The sequence below is a fragment of the Protobothrops mucrosquamatus genome, unplaced genomic scaffold (assembly GCF_001527695.2).
Source record: "Protobothrops mucrosquamatus isolate PMUCROS unplaced genomic scaffold, P.Mucros_1.0 scaffold356, whole genome shotgun sequence".
NCBI lineage: Eukaryota > Metazoa > Chordata > Lepidosauria > Squamata > Viperidae > Protobothrops > Protobothrops mucrosquamatus.
Window position 1 is genome coordinate 281,490 of NW_015386691.1, and position 16,763 is coordinate 298,252.

Sequence of the window (16,763 nt, forward strand, 5' to 3'; positions counted from 1 at the left end):
CTGAAATTCTAAAATTTTAAATTGGGTATAATTTTATATTATTATAGTGGGTTTTAGGACAGGACAAATAATTTAATTAGTTTTGAATATTTTTAAATATTATGGTATTGCTGTTTTATTAATGTGCCTGTTCACCGCCCTGAGTCCCGCAAGGGAGAAGGGCGGTATATAAATCAAATAAATTTGAATTTGAATTTGATCCATGGGTTGCATTAATATCTTGTTCTCAAGTTAGAAAACTAAGATGTAATTCCTTTTTGGATATAGAAGCCAAATATTAACTTGTATGATGTAATCTATTTTTTTTATAAGGAACCACTCAGAGTTTCATATAACCAAACAGAGCTTAGGTGAAAAAATTATGAAGTAAAAAAGCTAACAGTACACATATTTTTGTTGAGTCTTTTGAGTGTGTTAATATTCTTTAGTAAGCAGCCAGAGTACAGCACAGGTTCCCCTGTGCTTTCTGATAGTCTGCTGTAATGTGCCAGTTGATCTCAGTTCTGTAGTGTCTAAATTTAGACTGAAGTTCTACTAATGCCATTTTTGTGAAGTTGAAATTGTTCATGCATACAAGAAGCCTAACAGTTTAATTCTAGGTGTATATATGTTCTCAACAGGAAATGAATTGCGAGGATTCTAGAAAATTTAGTTCAGTTCTGTGTATTTATGCACTTGAATGGGAAAGCTACGACATATACAGTAAAGATAACCTTTACTATTAAAATAGCCTCATGAAGGTGCAAAACAGAATGCAAATTTTGAAGCAAAATTTCTGTCACAAGCCATCTGACTAATGCACTTGTTTAACTATATATGTAAGTCATAAGGAAACCATTAACTGAAGCCTATTGTTTGGGTTAATTCTACCATCTATAAAAGACATGTCAAACACAAGGCCCGGGGGCCGAATGCGGCCCGCAAAGTGGTTTCATGTGGCCCCTTGAAGCCATCCTGGAAACAATGAGGGAATGGCCCCCGCTGCCTTGGCCCTGGCCCAGGCCGGCCGGGAGCCAATGTACAATTTTGTGGTGGCCATCTATGCTGAAACGCATTCAGTCTTAGCTCCACAAGGCCGTCTGGAAACAGCGAGGAACCAGCACCTGCCATGTCGGCCCCACCCCCTGGATGCATGCTGGGGAGGTGTCACCTTTTGTGAGGAATGAAGAAATGCACCATCACCTGGAAGTGGCCAGCAAATGGCCCTCGCCTACTTCACATATCCGGCTTGATGGGCTCCAGGGGAGGGGTTTCAGCAGGCAGTGGGGTGCTCTCCTCACAGCACCAAGATGCTGAGCCGGGTGGCGTGAAACTGATGGGAAGTGCAATGCTGCCTAGTCCTCAGCCTGCCCAGTTTCAGCAGGCAGCAAGGTGCAAAGCTGGCGAGCTTCGCACTGCCCGGCTCAACCTCTCGGCACTGTGAGGAGAGCACCTCGCTGCCTGCCAAGACCAGGCAGGCTGGGGGGCATTGCGCAGGTAATGTTGACTCTCACGCTGTTCATGGCATCCCCTCCCCCAGAGCCCACCAAGCCAGATATGTGAAGTAGGTGAGGGCCATGTGCTGGCCACTTCCAGGCGATGGTGCATTTCTTCATTCCTCACGAAGGGTGACACCTCCCCAGCTGTGTTTCTTGCCTATTTTTCTCCGTCCCTCATCTCAAATATTTTCCCACCACTCTGTACTTAGGAAGGAAGAAAGGAAAGAAGGAGAGGGAGGGTCTGAGGAAAGTCCTGCCTTAGTCCTGCCCTGCTACCCTTTTACCATCCCCTTGCCCCCTCCTCCTGGCTTATCCTGGGGGTCTCCCATCCTATTGCTCAGGAACCTTTGGATATAAAGCCGGGTCTCCTCCCATGGAGAGGGAATGGGCCTCCCTCTGACTTGGCCCTCGTACCCATCATGAGCAACCTGGCTAAGGACAGCAAGCACAGCAGCAGCCTTGAGGGGGAGGTAAGTGCAGCTGGGCGCCCCCATAGGGAAGTGGGGCTGGGATTGGTATCGCGGTGCTCAAGGGCCAGGCTGGGCGTTTGACCTCTGGTGCCCAGGGTTCCAGGCAGCCCGCACCACCATCCAGCCGCCCCGCATGGCCTGAGAGGAACAGTGAGGCTCCTCCAGTGGACCATGCCTTGGCACTTGCCCTGGTCCCACCTCCTTCTACCAGAGACCCTCAGATCTGTCCCACTCCTGCCCAGGCACCCACAGGCACCCTTGACGCGAATGATGTAGAGCTGGCCATGTCCACCCAATAGGCCACACCCACTCCATCCACAACTACCCAGTAGGCTGCACCCACCCTGGCCACACCCACCCGACCCCCTGAGGGCAACCACAATGCTGATGCAGCCCTCAATGAAATTGAGTTTGACACCCCTGATCTATATGATACTTTGTCAATATTACATCTATATTTGGCCTAAATAGTCTCTTCTACTATATAGTAAATTATGGCTTATGAAGCTATGGCCATGTGGCTCCCTTACTCATTGACTTCAGATACTGGTTAGCATTAATTCTATATTATTCAAATTAGTGTAACATTTTGAAGTTTCTTCAGAGTTCAGCCAAACACAAAATTCTAGAAGGGGGGAAACAAACTTTGTGTAGAGCCCCTTAACCACCACATATTAAGTGAAAAATCTCTACTCATGTTGTTATGTACTTGAGCACAACTCTTCATTCACAAAAATGTGGATGTAGTTTCTACTGAGATGTCTGGTTGACTATATGGGCATCAGGAAGAGAAGTGTGGGACCAGTATCCATACCTCAATCTCTACCATGTTTGAAGTGCTTCATGCCATCCACTGAATGCTTGGAGAAAGTCATTTCTCAAATAAGTAAAAGAAGCTACGGGGAGAAAAGAGTATGTAATGATGATAGTCAGCTTCCAAAATTACAGTTTATGATACCCCGATATAATGCAATGAAGATACTTCTTCTACATATGCTCAAATATTGCTATATTGGCATAGCTCATAAAAAGTAAAAAAAATGAATAGAGAAAAACAAGCTAAATAAGCACTGTCATGCAAACATGAAATCAATCATGGATTTCAAAAGAATTATCCATAAGCAACTGGAGCATGACAAGAGCAAAATTATTCAATAGAATAATTGGTTACATTGGTCTCTGATCAAAGGCCTACAGAAAGTAAAAAAAAACACCTTTAGTTTCTGAAAAATGCAACTGAAAGGGAATTCATAATTTTAAAATTTTACATGAAAAAAGTTGATTTTATATTCAAAAATATTACCAAAGAAATTTCTATTAAAAAAGGTTTTCCAATATAATTCATGGTAACTGCTATATATGGAAATCTTTTGGGAAGGACAAATAATAATATATGCATCATGATGTCTTCATGCAAATGATATGATTTACATGCTTGTATCAGTTATTGTGATACAACTGATTCAAATTATATAATAATGTCACTTGTAGAACATATGTCCTTTTGATCCTTTAGTCCAAGGATGGCGAACCTTTTAGAGACCAAGTGCCCAAAAACCACCCCCTGCTCCGCCTCCCGCCCTGCCTGCTCCGTCCCCGCCCACCCCCTGCCCCGCCCACCCGCAGGGCCATGCACCACCTCCATGGCCCGCTGCAATCGTCATGGCAGCCTTGCAGTGCCATGGCAGCCATGCCCTCTGCCTGCACCCCGCAGCATCATCTGCATACTATGAGGTGCAAGGACGGAGTCTTGTCCCTGCTGCCCAGCTGCCATGACCTTGGTTGCGCTGCTATGTGTGGGCCATGCCCGGGGGCAACTCTCCTCCAGGGGGGCTGCTGGTGAGGGGGCCGGGGGGAGGCAGGCCTGGGGCGCCAGCGTGTGTGCCTACAGAGAGGGCTCCGAGTGCCGCCTCTGGCATGCGTGCCATAGTTTGCCACCACTGCTTTAGTCTGAACTTGACCAAAATAATGCCCTTTAAAAGCAGGAGCCAGTATCAAATAGCATATAAATGTTCTGTGGAAACCTACAAGTAAGGTGGCAATCGTTCTTCTCTTTGCTATTATTTGTACTTGGGCTTGGGGATCTCAAATTGACAGTATTTCAGTATAATAAGTATAATGCTATAACTGTACATGTTTACAGTCAGGAATAAAGTGAGCTTTTGAAGTGAGGTTTGCCAATATCCTGGCTCAAATAACTGCAGGCGGACTCAGCATCTCAAACCATCTTCCGAACAGACTTCCTTTACTCTGATTCTATTCACACACTCTCCATCCTATTTCCTTTGGCCATGGTAGGCTGAAATAACTGATGGTTGCAGTGCAAAAAGCAACCCAGTACTACATGTGGTAGTGTTTCTTATTCCAGATTATTTGGTTTGGGCAGAATAGACAGAAACTATTCTACAATACTTTTGCAATAGGCAACTATTTTGAAGTCCACAAGACATAAAAGGGCCAAGTTTGAAGACCCCTGTTCTAATAACTATCAATAAAAGAAAAGTTAGCACTCCAGATTAATGAGCAAACTTTATGCTACTAATTAATTATTTGTTTAAGAGCATTTCTTTTGCTCTCTTTTATAACTATTAGCTGTCCAGGAACTGAGCTTGAGCAATTTCATATTTATCCATTTGCTGTAGCTGGGTGGCAGAATGTTCCTAAAATTTGGGCTCTCATGTTTGTTAGCATTAATTTTAAAGATCTTTTAAAATTACACATTTTACATTATGGAGGAAAGGTTTTGCCAGGCACAGTGTGATATTTCACTATTCTTATCCTTCCATTTTTCTCCTTTTATGCAAACTGTTAAAAAAAAACCCCACACATAACAACATGTCCTGTCCAGGGGTTGTTTGCTGAAACAAAATAGGATTTGAACCAGTTTTTACTGGTTTGCTTCAGTACAACAGAATTATAAATCTTTATTTTGGTATCAGATTAATTTATTCTTCCTTCATTTATTCTTTTCCTGTAAATGTCAAAGGAAGGACAGTGAGCTAATCAAATGCCCATATGAGTACACTAAACATTGAATTATAGTCTGATCACTAATAATGTATGAATTCTTCAGTTTGACTTTCCAGGTAATAAGCATTACAAAAACTACTAAAAATAAGGTAGATAGATATCACTTTGCAATTCTGTTCACTGAACTTCAAAAAAGATACTGTAAAGGTAGAAAAATGCAGGGGGAAAAACAAGGAAAAATTAGAGAGGTGGCAGATACAGCAGCTGTACCTGAACAGGGAGGGCAACCTATAGTCCGCCAGATACTGCAGAACTTAAATTTCTCAAAGTCTCAGCTTTATAGTCAACAATGTGTTGTATTCAGCAACAACTGCAAAGCAATAGAGGTACTGGTGCCCATTATTTTATATAAAACAGTATAATGATGCTTCCAATTTTTATATCCCTTATTAGTTCACTTGTCCATCTAAAAAAGTTTATATTTTTTTTCAAAGAAACATTTTATCCTTCGAATAACTGAAGAATTGTATGTTATCAGTTTCTAAAAAGGCAATTCCTATCTGTAAGTATATCATATACTTATAATGTTTCCTCATCAAACAAGCAAAAAAATCTGTTGTGCTTTCTTACTCAGGATCAAATATTCTGCTAATATTTTACAGCTTCAATAACGGAGTGTAATATATCTAAAATAATTGGGTAAGGATTCCAGAACCAATTCCTTTCACATGTGAATCAATTAAGACAGTGGCAAACCACTTCCTATGAAAGCTGCATGAAGCTAGTGATGTATTACTTAGAATCAACCTTCACTCAGGAATAGCTTTACTTTCTTAATTGTGCACATTACATTTAACATAGCTTCTAAAGTTGCTGTTTCACATAGGCATGCAGACTGAGGAAAATGTATCTTTAAACTTTACGTCTAAGTTTGTATCTATATAAATAAAAGTCAAGAGACAATATGAATGAGAAATTTCAATAAATATTTAATGCAAAACAGTATTTAATTAGAATTGCAAGAAAGACTGGAAGGGGCGTTGTCTTACCTGAACGCCTTTTCTCAGCATGACGATGGAGAATCCACCAATGGGTTTTGCTTGTCTTCTGCCCGTAGACTAAGTCAGCCAATTTTGCTCCGCCTCTCTCCCTGGGACCTCCCTTCCCCAGTTCTTGACTGAGGCGAAAGCTGTTGGCTATGTTTTCATTTGTTGGCTCAATCCTCTTCTCTGCACAGGACCTGACTGGCCCTAAGGGTGGGAGTGGATTCTCTATCGTCATGCTGAGAAAAGGCATTCAGGTAAGACAACGCCCCTTCTCCAGCATGACGAGTGGAGAATCCACAAATGGGACATACCAAAGCCTCACTGTCCCTGCGGGTGGGAAGCAGTCTGGGCCTGTGTCCCACTCTCTGATACTACGCACTGGAGGACCCTCCTGCCAAATGAGGCCTCCGCAGATGCGAACTTATCTAACTTGTGGTGTCTTATAAAGGGGGAAGGTGACGCCCACGTCGCTGCCCTACATATTTCCTCAATCGGTGCCTGAGTCACCCACGCTGCTGAAGTGGCAGCGCTGCAAGTGGAGTGTGCGGTGATTTGTCTGGGGATTACTAGCGACTGTCCCTGGTACGCCACTGCTATGCACTTCCTGATCCATCTACCGATTGTGGATGCTGTGACCCTTTGACCTCTTGCGTGTGAGTGGAAGGAAACGAACAGGGCCTCCAATTTGCGGAAGGGTGCCATTCGCTTAATGTATTGCCTTAAGGCCCTGCGAACGTCCAGGGTGTGCCACTTGCGCTCCAATTCATGGGAAGGTTGAGGGCAAAAATCTGGTAGCACCACCTCCTGTGTTCTGTGAAACAGGGAATTAACCTTGGGAATGAAGGAGGGGTCCAAACGTAGGACCACCCTGTCTGTGTGGAAGGTACAGAGAGCCTCTCTAACTGATAGTGCTGCCAACTCTGAAATGCATCTTGCTGAGGTGACGGTGACCAGAAATGCGACCTTAAGGGTCAAAAATTGTAATGTGCAGGTCCTGACAGGTTCAAATGGAGGTGAGGTAATGGCTTGTAGGATCTTAGACACCTTCCAGGAGGAATATCTGTGGACCACGGGTGGTCTGCTGTTTGTTGCACCCTTAATGAAAAAATGCACCGCTGGGTGTTTGGCAAGTGGTTCAGAGTTGCCATATGTAAGAATAGTGGATAGGGTGGCCACCTGCCTACGAATTGTGTTGGGTGCTAAGCCCCTGTCCAAACCCTCCGCTAAGTAGTCTAGGATCCTTGGATAGAAATACTAAAAGGGTCTAGCTGCTGCCTTGTGCACCAGCTATAATAGTTTTTCCACGTGGAGTCATAAATTGTTAGTTGAGGGCCTTCTTGAGGCCTGGATTGTCCTAATGACTCTTTGTGAAAAGTTCTCCCTTTCTAGGAGGCTCCGTTCAAGTGCCAGACGGCTAATTGGAGCCACTGTGGCTCTGGATGAAGTAGAGCCCCCTGACTGAGGGAGATTTGATCATGCGGAATCCTCCATGGTGGGGATGTAGAAAGACTTATGAGGTCGGCAAACTACGGCTGTCTTGGCCAGTGCGGTGCAATAAGTATCACCTCTGCTTGTTCCTGCAATATCTTTCTGATGGTTGCTTGTATCAGAGGAAGTGATGGGAAGGCGTATAGCAACCCCTCTGGCCAATGCACCTGAAGGGCATCTGCTCTCTCCGCCCCCGGAGACGGGAAGCGAGGGAAGAACCTTGGCAGCTGAGCATTCTTGGGGCTGGCAAATAGGGCCAGAACTGGGTGGCCGAACCGTACTGATGCTTCCCTGAAGAGAACAGGGTGTAGGCTCCACTCTGAGTGGTCTATTGTTGCCCTGCTCAGAGAATCCGCCTGTTGATTTGCATCTCCTGATATGTGCTCTGCCCTGAGGGAGGCTAGGTTGTTTTCAGCCCAGGTTCCCAGCGATTTGGCCTTGTTCATGAGGGCCCTGGACCGCGTGCCCCCGTCAGTTGACGTGGGCTTTGGCTGCCACATTGTCCATGAGCACTAGGACGTGTTGATCCGCCACTGCGTTGTGAAATTGACGGAGGGCCAGATGTATGGCTCTGAGCTCTAACCAGTTTATGTTGTGTTTTAGATCTTCCTTTGACCATTGGCCCTGTGCCAATTTGGATTGTAGATGTGCTCCCCAACCAAATAGGCTGGTGTCTGTGGTCAGGGTGACTCGGACGGTCTCCTTGAATATGTGTCCTCTTGTCATCGCTGGGGACAACCACCACTTTAGCGAATTCAGGACTCCTGGTGGCACCTTTACCCTTCGGTTGGAGGCACTGGTTCTTTCTGAAATGGGAGTAGGAACCACTGCAAGTCTCTGGAGTGTAGCCGTGCCCACGGCACGATCGCTATGCATGATATCATCTTTCCTAGTAAGCTGGAGAGCATGGCCAGTGTGGTGGTCCTCCTCCTTCGGATTAGCCTGACCAGGGTTCGAATGCTGTTCCTGCGTTCTCGAGAGAGATAGACCTCACACCTTAGCATGTCTATCACTGCTCCCAAATGAAGGAGACGGGTCGATGGAACCATTTGACTCTTCTGGAAGTTTATTGAGAACCCATGGGCCTGAAGGACCCTTAGGGTCAGTGTTAGATCTGACTTTGCCGCCTGGACTGATGAGGACTGGATGAGGATGTCGTCCAGGTAGCACTGGATGCACACCGGAATTGCCCGCAGGTGTGCCGCGAGGGTCGCCAGAACCTTTGTGAACACTCTGGGGGCCGAAGACAGGCCGAAGGGAAGGGCTCTATTGAAAATGCTTCCCTGCGAGGCAGAACCTGAGAAACCTTCGGTGTTCCGGTAGGATTGAGATGTGAAGGTAGGCCTCCGTCAGATCTATGGACGTCAGGAAGTCTCCCTTTCTGACGCTTGCTAATATTGACTCAAGAGTCTGCATCTTGAACCTCCTGTATGCCAGGTTGGTGTTCAGATTTTTTAAATCTAGAATTGCTCTCCACCCCCCCCCCCGAACTCTTTGGAACTAAAAATAATATGGAGTAGAACCCCTGCCCTTGTTGCTCCTTCTGCACCGGCTCTATCGCCTAGATGTCCAGTAGGTGCAGGATGGCCTCCCTGAGGAGTCTCCTTTTTGTTGGATCCCTTGACAACGGACAAGGAATGAATTGGTTCGGGGGTTTGAAGATGAATTCCAGTGAGAGGCCGAATCTAACAGTGTTTAGGACCCAAAGGTCCATGGTGGTGGCCAGCCATTTGTGTGCGAAGAGAGACAGCCTGCCACCAATGGAGTCCTCCCCGCTGTCACTTGGATTTGCAAAACGGGCGACCCCACGTTCCATGAAAGGGCCACTTTGATTGGAATTGCTGCCTAAATCTGTCTCTGCTGCCTGCTCTATTGCCCTGTCGGTCTGATCTGGGCTGATAGGGACGAGAAAAAGAGTTCTGCTCTGGGCCTGCCTCAAATCGAAAAGACGGTCTGTGAGGGTAGGAAGAGACTCTCCTCTACGTTCTTTTTGACTGGTGGGCCAACATCTTGCGTTTATCCTTGTTTTCTATCAGATAAGGATTAAGGGCCTCACCAAAAAGCATGCCGCCCTTGTAGGGTGCTGCCGCCAACCGCCGCTTCGCTTTAATGTCGGCTCGCCACTGTTTGAGCCACAGGAATTGGCGTGCAGCTGTGTTGTACGCTATCCCCCTTGCAGAATTGTTTGCTGCATGCAAGGATGAATCTGCCATGAATTCCACTGCCGCCACTAACCTCCTTAAGTCCTGGTGGGTTTTCTCCTCCCCTGTGGAGGTCCTCGTCTGGAGTTGGCGGAGCCAGAGTAGCGCAGTCCTAGCAAAGAAGGAAGTAGAAATAGCTGCCTTGATTGCCCACACCGAGGCTTGGTGTGTCCTGCGGAAGGTGAGGTCCGCCTTCCTATCCTCTGACTTAAGGGCCTCCGCTGCGTCTCCAGTTACCGTGGATGGAGAGAAAAGTGCGGCTAGAGGCTCATCTACCTTCGGGACCTCTATTACTTCCGATAAGCCAGGATCTATGTTGAACAGCTTCTTGTCTGTTCCCCACATCAGGAGGAAAGATCCCGGTGCCCCCATATTATTCTGAATTGAATCAAAAAAGAGAGGGGGGACAGGAAATAAATTGTTGTGTGTAAGTGGGTTGGGAAAACACCTCGTTGTTTGTGACCTGACTAGTTGAAGGTCCCTCTTGAAGGATCAAAGGTCTCTCAATCTTGGCAGTGCTGCTGGCCTTGTGAAGCAGGAACTTGAATAGGGTGGGGTTAAATAGACCCACGAACGGTGGAGGGTCTGGGGATATGTCATCATCCTCTGACAATCCCTGATCTGTCTGCTCCTAGTCCTCAGCAGGAGACTTCCTGCCTCTGGAAGATCGAGAAGGGGAGATTAATTCCTGGTACACAGAGGCTTCCTCTTGAGAGAGGAGGGAATGACCTCTTGAAGTCATGGACCCGGCCCTGGAACAATGATGCCTTGAAGAGGCCATGGCCTGAGCGACGGCCTGAGATATCAGAGATTGTAAGTGTCCCGATGACAATGCTCCTTGGCTACCTGTCATTGTCCCCGGGCCTTCAGGCCCTTCACTAAGAGGGGATTCGATTGCCTGTACTGCATCAGCCTCTGTTTCCAGAGGTTCCTGACTAGGCTTCCTCGGACCAAATATTTCCTCCTCTTTGTAATTAGGTGGAACTAGACCGTCCTCTGCTGTGGCTTGCCTCTTTTCGGCCCTAGAAACTGTTTTTCCAGGGCTTGGTGTCTACACTTGGCCTCCTTATCCGCTGCCTTATTTATTTATTTATTTATTTATTAAATTTATATACCGCCCTATCTCCCTTGCGGGACTCAGGGCGGTGAACAGGCAATACTAAAAACCATGGTAATAAATAGTTTGTTTTAAAATCGAATTAAATAACGGGCCTGTTCTAAAAACACACCCGTAAAAAAACCCCCACTTAGAAGGCCTTTTGCCAGAAATTGCTTTGGCTTTGATTCTGCCCGCCACCTCCTGGTTAGATGATCTTCGCCTCTTGCGCTCAGGAGGGCTGATGGATGATTCCTGCGGTGATTGGGCAGCGTTTGTGTCTGCCACTGGCAGAAAGAAATATCCCAGCTCAAAACTGGGAGAAATCTCAAATAAGAGGCCTTGTGCAGGTTAGTTCAGGGGACAATTGTTTGAATTTGACAGGTTCCTGTAACTGTCTCTCCTTTGAAGAGATATTCGATTGATTGATTTGATTTTTTTTAATTTAATTTTTTTTAAAGGCTTGGCTAGGAAGGAGGAAGGAGATGCTGATTCCAATTGCCCTGAGAAAAAGAGAGCGGCTCGACCGCTGTCCTCACTTCCCTGCTCTGCAAACACGTGGAGGTAAAATGGCAACTGAAAGTCCTCTGATCGCTCTCCGCGGCTCAGCTGATTATCGGGAAGGCTGGCAGAGTTCAGTTTGCGCCCGCCTATTGGCTGGGCTCCCAGAAGAGCTGCGTGGTGAATTTAAATACTCTGCCGGCCGGCGGAGCTTCGGGGAAAAAACCGCGGGAGTCCCTTAGCTCTCCACGGCTGATCTCCGGGGGAAGCCCTATGAGCCGTATCACTCTCCGCGGCTCAGCTGGCTTCGGGGAAAGACCACGGAAGTTCTATCAGCTCTCCGCGGCTGAAAAACTTTCGGAAAAGCCGTGGGAGATCTAATAGCACCCGCGGATCAGCTGGCTTAGGGAAAATCTGAGTGGCTGAAAACAGCCAAAAAACTCAGCTGCTCCTCTGAGAAGGGAACTAAATGATCTCTAGAGAGGGAGGGGGTGCTGGGGGAGTATAAGGAAAACAAAGGCCCTCCCCTCGCCCTGGAGCTTGCTCGGTGATCAAACAAAAATGGCGCCCCAGCTTTGTTCTGTCTGACGATTGGATGTTCTAAGAGCTTCGCGGTAGCGCTGCGATCACCCGGCTAAGGGAAGGAAGCGAACAGCCTTTCATCCTTTGCTGCATCCCCCTCTCTTCGAACGAAGTTAAGATAAGAAAGAAAAAATACGACCTGATTCAAAGAAATTGCTTCTGGAGCCAGAAATATCAGTCTGAATGGGCTGAGACTAAGTCGAGAACTGGGGAAGGGAGGTCCCAGGGAGAGAGGCGGAGCAAAATTGGCTGACTTAGTCTACGGGCAGAAGACAAGCAAAACCCATTGGTGGATTCTCCACTCGTCATGCTGGAGAATGATATTGCATCACTTCTGGGATGTTCTCAAATCCTTATCAATGAAGCATGGATAGTGAATTAGAAAGGGCAAATTAGCACCTGAGATCAAGACAAGAAAAGTTGATGTATCATTTTATCAGATTCTAGCCAACCTATTAAAACGATGAAGATTTTCTAATATACAGAATTACTTTAAAACTCAAAGACTCAGGTATAAGGGATAGATTAACAGAGTTCCTGATTGCAATGCATTCATCAAGATAAAAGCCAAATATGAGATTTAACCAATTGATTTCCTGTCCACTCTCAGGAAATTCAACCAACCTACCAACAAATTCATACCTCAGATTGGAAAAGCACATTAAAGAGCATTGCTAGGATATTCACAAGCACAAATTTTCAATGTCCTATATTATTATTCTCCCTTCAAACCCACAATCATCTCTAGCTTCCACAATCCTCAGTTCCCTCAAACTAATACAATTGTATTCATTGAGCATTATTTGCAATTTATTGATAATTATCTGAATATTTTCACTGTAGATATTAATGTACAATAGCTAAAAGTGTAGGATAAGCATAAAGTTATGCAACATGAGCAATTAAGTCTTATTGCACCTATATTACTATTCATCTGTCAAGGATCACACATTTTCCTATTATCAAAATCTTACAATGACTCTTTAATAATCCTCTTTCCAGTGGATAAAAACATATATTGCACTGGAACAAAAAAGTAGAGACAGATTGAACAATAAACATGAATGACATCAAATAATAATTGTTTTTCTTTAAACATGTCAAACTGCACAGTTTACCAGATAGATGGATGGATGGATGGACGGACGGATATTCATTTTTAACAGCCTTGTTGTCACAATTACTGTTGCTTTCAAGTCTTAAAAATTACCAAGTCTTCTACCTGTGTGATTCTGAGATGTGCTTAACCAAGCTCAGACAGGGCTGTCTAAAGTGACTGTTAGCTAAATTACTAAAGTAATTCATATCTAGATATGACTCATGTGGAAACATCATAGAAGCAGTTGTAATCAAGCATATTTATTCATTTGTATTATAAAGGTGCCAAACTTGCCTCCAATTAATTTTTATGGTGATTCTATAGTACAGGTGTTCTCAAAATGTATGTTCTACCCACCTATTCCTGTCAGTAGATAATAAACCTATCTCCCTATATGTTAACAATGCTGTCATTCTTTTTTTTCCTAGTTCAGATTGGTGGAAGGCTCAGGCATTAACAACATTCTGCCATCATGTAATATTAGAAATTAATTTATTTAAAACAAAATAAGTATCAATTGCTACCATGATTTTAAAATCAGTGGTATCCAAACTGAACAGATTCAGGTTTTAAAATATTTAGGAATCCACTTTCAGTCTTCCATCATTTGGAAACAACAAAATCAAAAAATTACAGAATCTGTCCCCAAAGTTATCACTGTAATTAGATTTGCTGTCTCTCATAAACAAAATATATAAATGTATACTTTACAGAAGTAAAAGGTTATTTTATATAATGTGGTTGTGCATAGCTCAGAAATTTGAGAACAGAATATTCTGTACCCTTCTAGTTCCCCTCTAGACAATGCCAATTTTCCTTTGTTCTAGTTCAGCAATTTTTTAAAGCAGATTCTTTGAACTACAAGTGTTTTGTGGTTTCCCTGACTTGGAGCTCCCAGACAAAACATGCCTGTTTCAGGTTCAGGCCATCACCTAGAGCAGGCATGTCAAACTTGCAACGTCACATGATGTCACGTGACATAGCACGACTTTTTCCCCATTGCCGGCAATGGGGTGGGCGCGGTTTCAGCATGACCCATCCAGCCTGCAGACCGGCCGTTTGACATGCCTGACCTAGAGTGTGAAAAACTTTCGATTCATATAATCTACTTCCAGAAATTGCTCGACAATGTGGAGAGATTTGCCATGATCTGGAAGAATATAATGTTCCAAAGCTATTAAAACATCAGTAAGTTTCTTCCTACCTGCAAGTATTTCCAGAACAATTAGGAAAATAAAGAGTCATCCTGAATTAAGACTAATGCCAGTAGCTGGCCAACAAACTGCAAACAGAAAAAAATAATTTGAGCGTGAAAGCCAACACAGAAGGTAATTTTTAATTTACTCTAAAAGTTCTATGGTACATTTTCAGAACAGATAAAAAATCTTTCCAGAAAGCAACATCTTAATAAAGTTAACATACAGTTCTGAATACTTAATAGAATGAAAAATTTCAACTATATTTTGGTCATTGCCATGATTTTTAATTCCTAAATGTGATTTTTATTAAAAAAAATATCTTACCTGAACACAGTTGTTCAACTTTTGTGTAGTTTAAAGCTACTATGTCATTCACCCATGCAATGATGTCATGTCTGCTCATAGTCTCTTGGGTTATAGAGGTAGAATACACGTTGACCGCCATTCCCCAACTGCAAAATCATATATGCATATGTAAGTTTGATACCAGAACATTTGCCATTCTGAATCCAATATCTATATACGTAACACATACTATCAGTGAAAAAAACCCCAGTATTTCCCAAATACATTCATTATCAATTTAGTTTTTTCAGTCTCAAGCATATTTGTTGATCTGTAACCCCTATAATCCTCACTTAGCATGATATTACTATCCAAATATAGATGGCAAAGAATTAATTAAGGGAACTGAAGTCCAATGCATCTTGAGGATTCTGTTATCTGAATTTTCCCATTAAGAAAAAAGAAATTGCATACTTTTATAAAGACTGGTCTCCATTGTTTGACAAGAGAGAATCTTACGCCATTCTTATCTTAAATTCTCCCCTAAAACATCAGTGATGGTACAATATATGCAAGACGATGTATTATTAACATACCTATGGAAATATGAGAACAAGTTCTCACATGGCCAAAAGTTCAATCTGAGTCCTTTGCATTGTGTGGGTATAAGAAAGTCCTAAAATTTTGAAAATTGATTTCATTATAAATAGAGTATGCATTTGAAACATAATAGTCACTAGAATTCTTCCACATCTTCAAAGCTTTTCTGCAATAAATTTACTTCTCTCAGATTTTATACCTTTACAAATATATTCTCAAAGTTTTCACCTTCCCAACAGTTGGAAGCCTGGCTTGTATCAATATACAGCAACTCCCATGGTATAGTATTTGTAAATGTGTTGGACATTTTAGGATGAATCCTGTTCATTGACTAACTTGTTTTAGTATCTTATCTGTTAATTTGGAAACTATATATCAGGATAGCTTAATTCTAAAAATCAATCATTGTTTATATCAGTAAGTAGTATGGAAAAATATGTATGTTATGCCAAGAGATTATTATTATAATATGGTTTAGCTTTTCATATGAACTGGATATATATTCTTTAACCGAAGCATAACAGTACTCTGTGTAGTACAGTGAAGGGAAATTAGTTACTCTATTTTAACCTGTAAAATTCTTCACTCCATTAACTCCTTATCTCCCAAATTCAAAATGGACTTAATGTGCTCTGTGTTTAACAAATGGCCATACTTGGCAGTAAATTATCACTTTAGTAAACTACATATCACAAGTATTTTGACCAATTTGGGGAATAAACAAGATTTCACAGAACAAGCCTTACTCTTCTAGAATGTAGGAGCTGATAGTTATATTTTACCAGAGGAGTGTAATATGTAAAATAATATGTAAAATATTTTACCAAACTACCTATTAATCAGGTAGAAAAAAACTGATAATAGAAAGGATTACAATAAACAATTAATCACACTTGTATTGTCACTCATCGCATACATCAAATAAATATTAAAACAACAAATAAAAAGAAATAAAAAATCCACATTAAAAGATAAATACTATAAAAACAAACGATGCCTGTGACATGAATTGAGATCATATAAAATCTCCTGTTGCTTATTTCATGGTGAGAAATTATTTGTTTATTTATAGATACATATCCCCACTTTTAATTCATCTGAACATTCATTTTAAAAATATCAAAAAGAATATCAACAAAGACTAAAAAAAATATATTACCGCAATTAAAATCCCAATTTTAAAAGTTTCATCTTTTTGAAACATTGTTTTAAAGCTTTTATTTAAACCAACTTCAATATTTTCAACAAAATAATATGTAAAATAATTTACCAAGCAAGTTATTAATTGCGTGGAAAAGAAATTGATAATAGAAAGGGTTACAATAAACAATTAATCAACACTTGTTCATCTCACAAAAAGTGACCCTGAGTTTTGTACATCAAATAAATGTTAAAACAACAAATACAAAGAAATAAAAAAATCCACATTAAAAGATAAATACTATAAAAACAAATATACAAACCCCGGGCAAAGAGGGGATAAAAACCATTACCTCTAACTAAGTCTCTGGTTCCCCTGAGAGCCCCAGGCCTGATAACTTAACCAGGACATGAGGGAAGTCTGGAATGTCAAGAGAGATGGAACTAAACTAATCTTGGGGGAAGAGAAAAATGTTTCATAAGGTGGGGGTCACAGCAGACCTGGGACCTACCAAATGTAGGTTCCTAGCTGATAATACATCTAATGGGGCAGGCTAATGTAATTGGGGAGAAGCAGTCCCTCAGATAGTCTAGTCCTGTGCCGTGAG

The 16,763-nt window shown here is 42.8% G+C and overlaps 1 protein-coding gene across 5 annotated transcripts in view; it reads right to left on the reverse strand.

Moving 5' to 3' along the window:
- Positions 1–16,763, reverse strand: part of MAPRE2 (microtubule associated protein RP/EB family member 2) — a 67,535-nt gene that overhangs the window by 13,876 nt on the left and 36,896 nt on the right. For 2 of the 5 annotated variants that reach the window (XM_015815622.1, XM_015815620.1), the window contains one exon: positions 14,455–14,582. The exons of 1 other annotated variant lie outside the window; for it this stretch is intronic. In XM_015815622.1, the coding sequence (XP_015671108.1) occupies positions 14,455–14,575 (121 nt within the window). In that variant the 5' untranslated portion in view covers positions 14,576–14,582. Of the gene's footprint in view, positions 1–2,762; positions 2,824–14,454; positions 14,583–15,011; positions 15,082–16,763 lie in introns of those variants that run through there. 2 more of the 5 variants (XM_015815623.1, XM_015815621.1) reach the window with 2 other exon arrangements.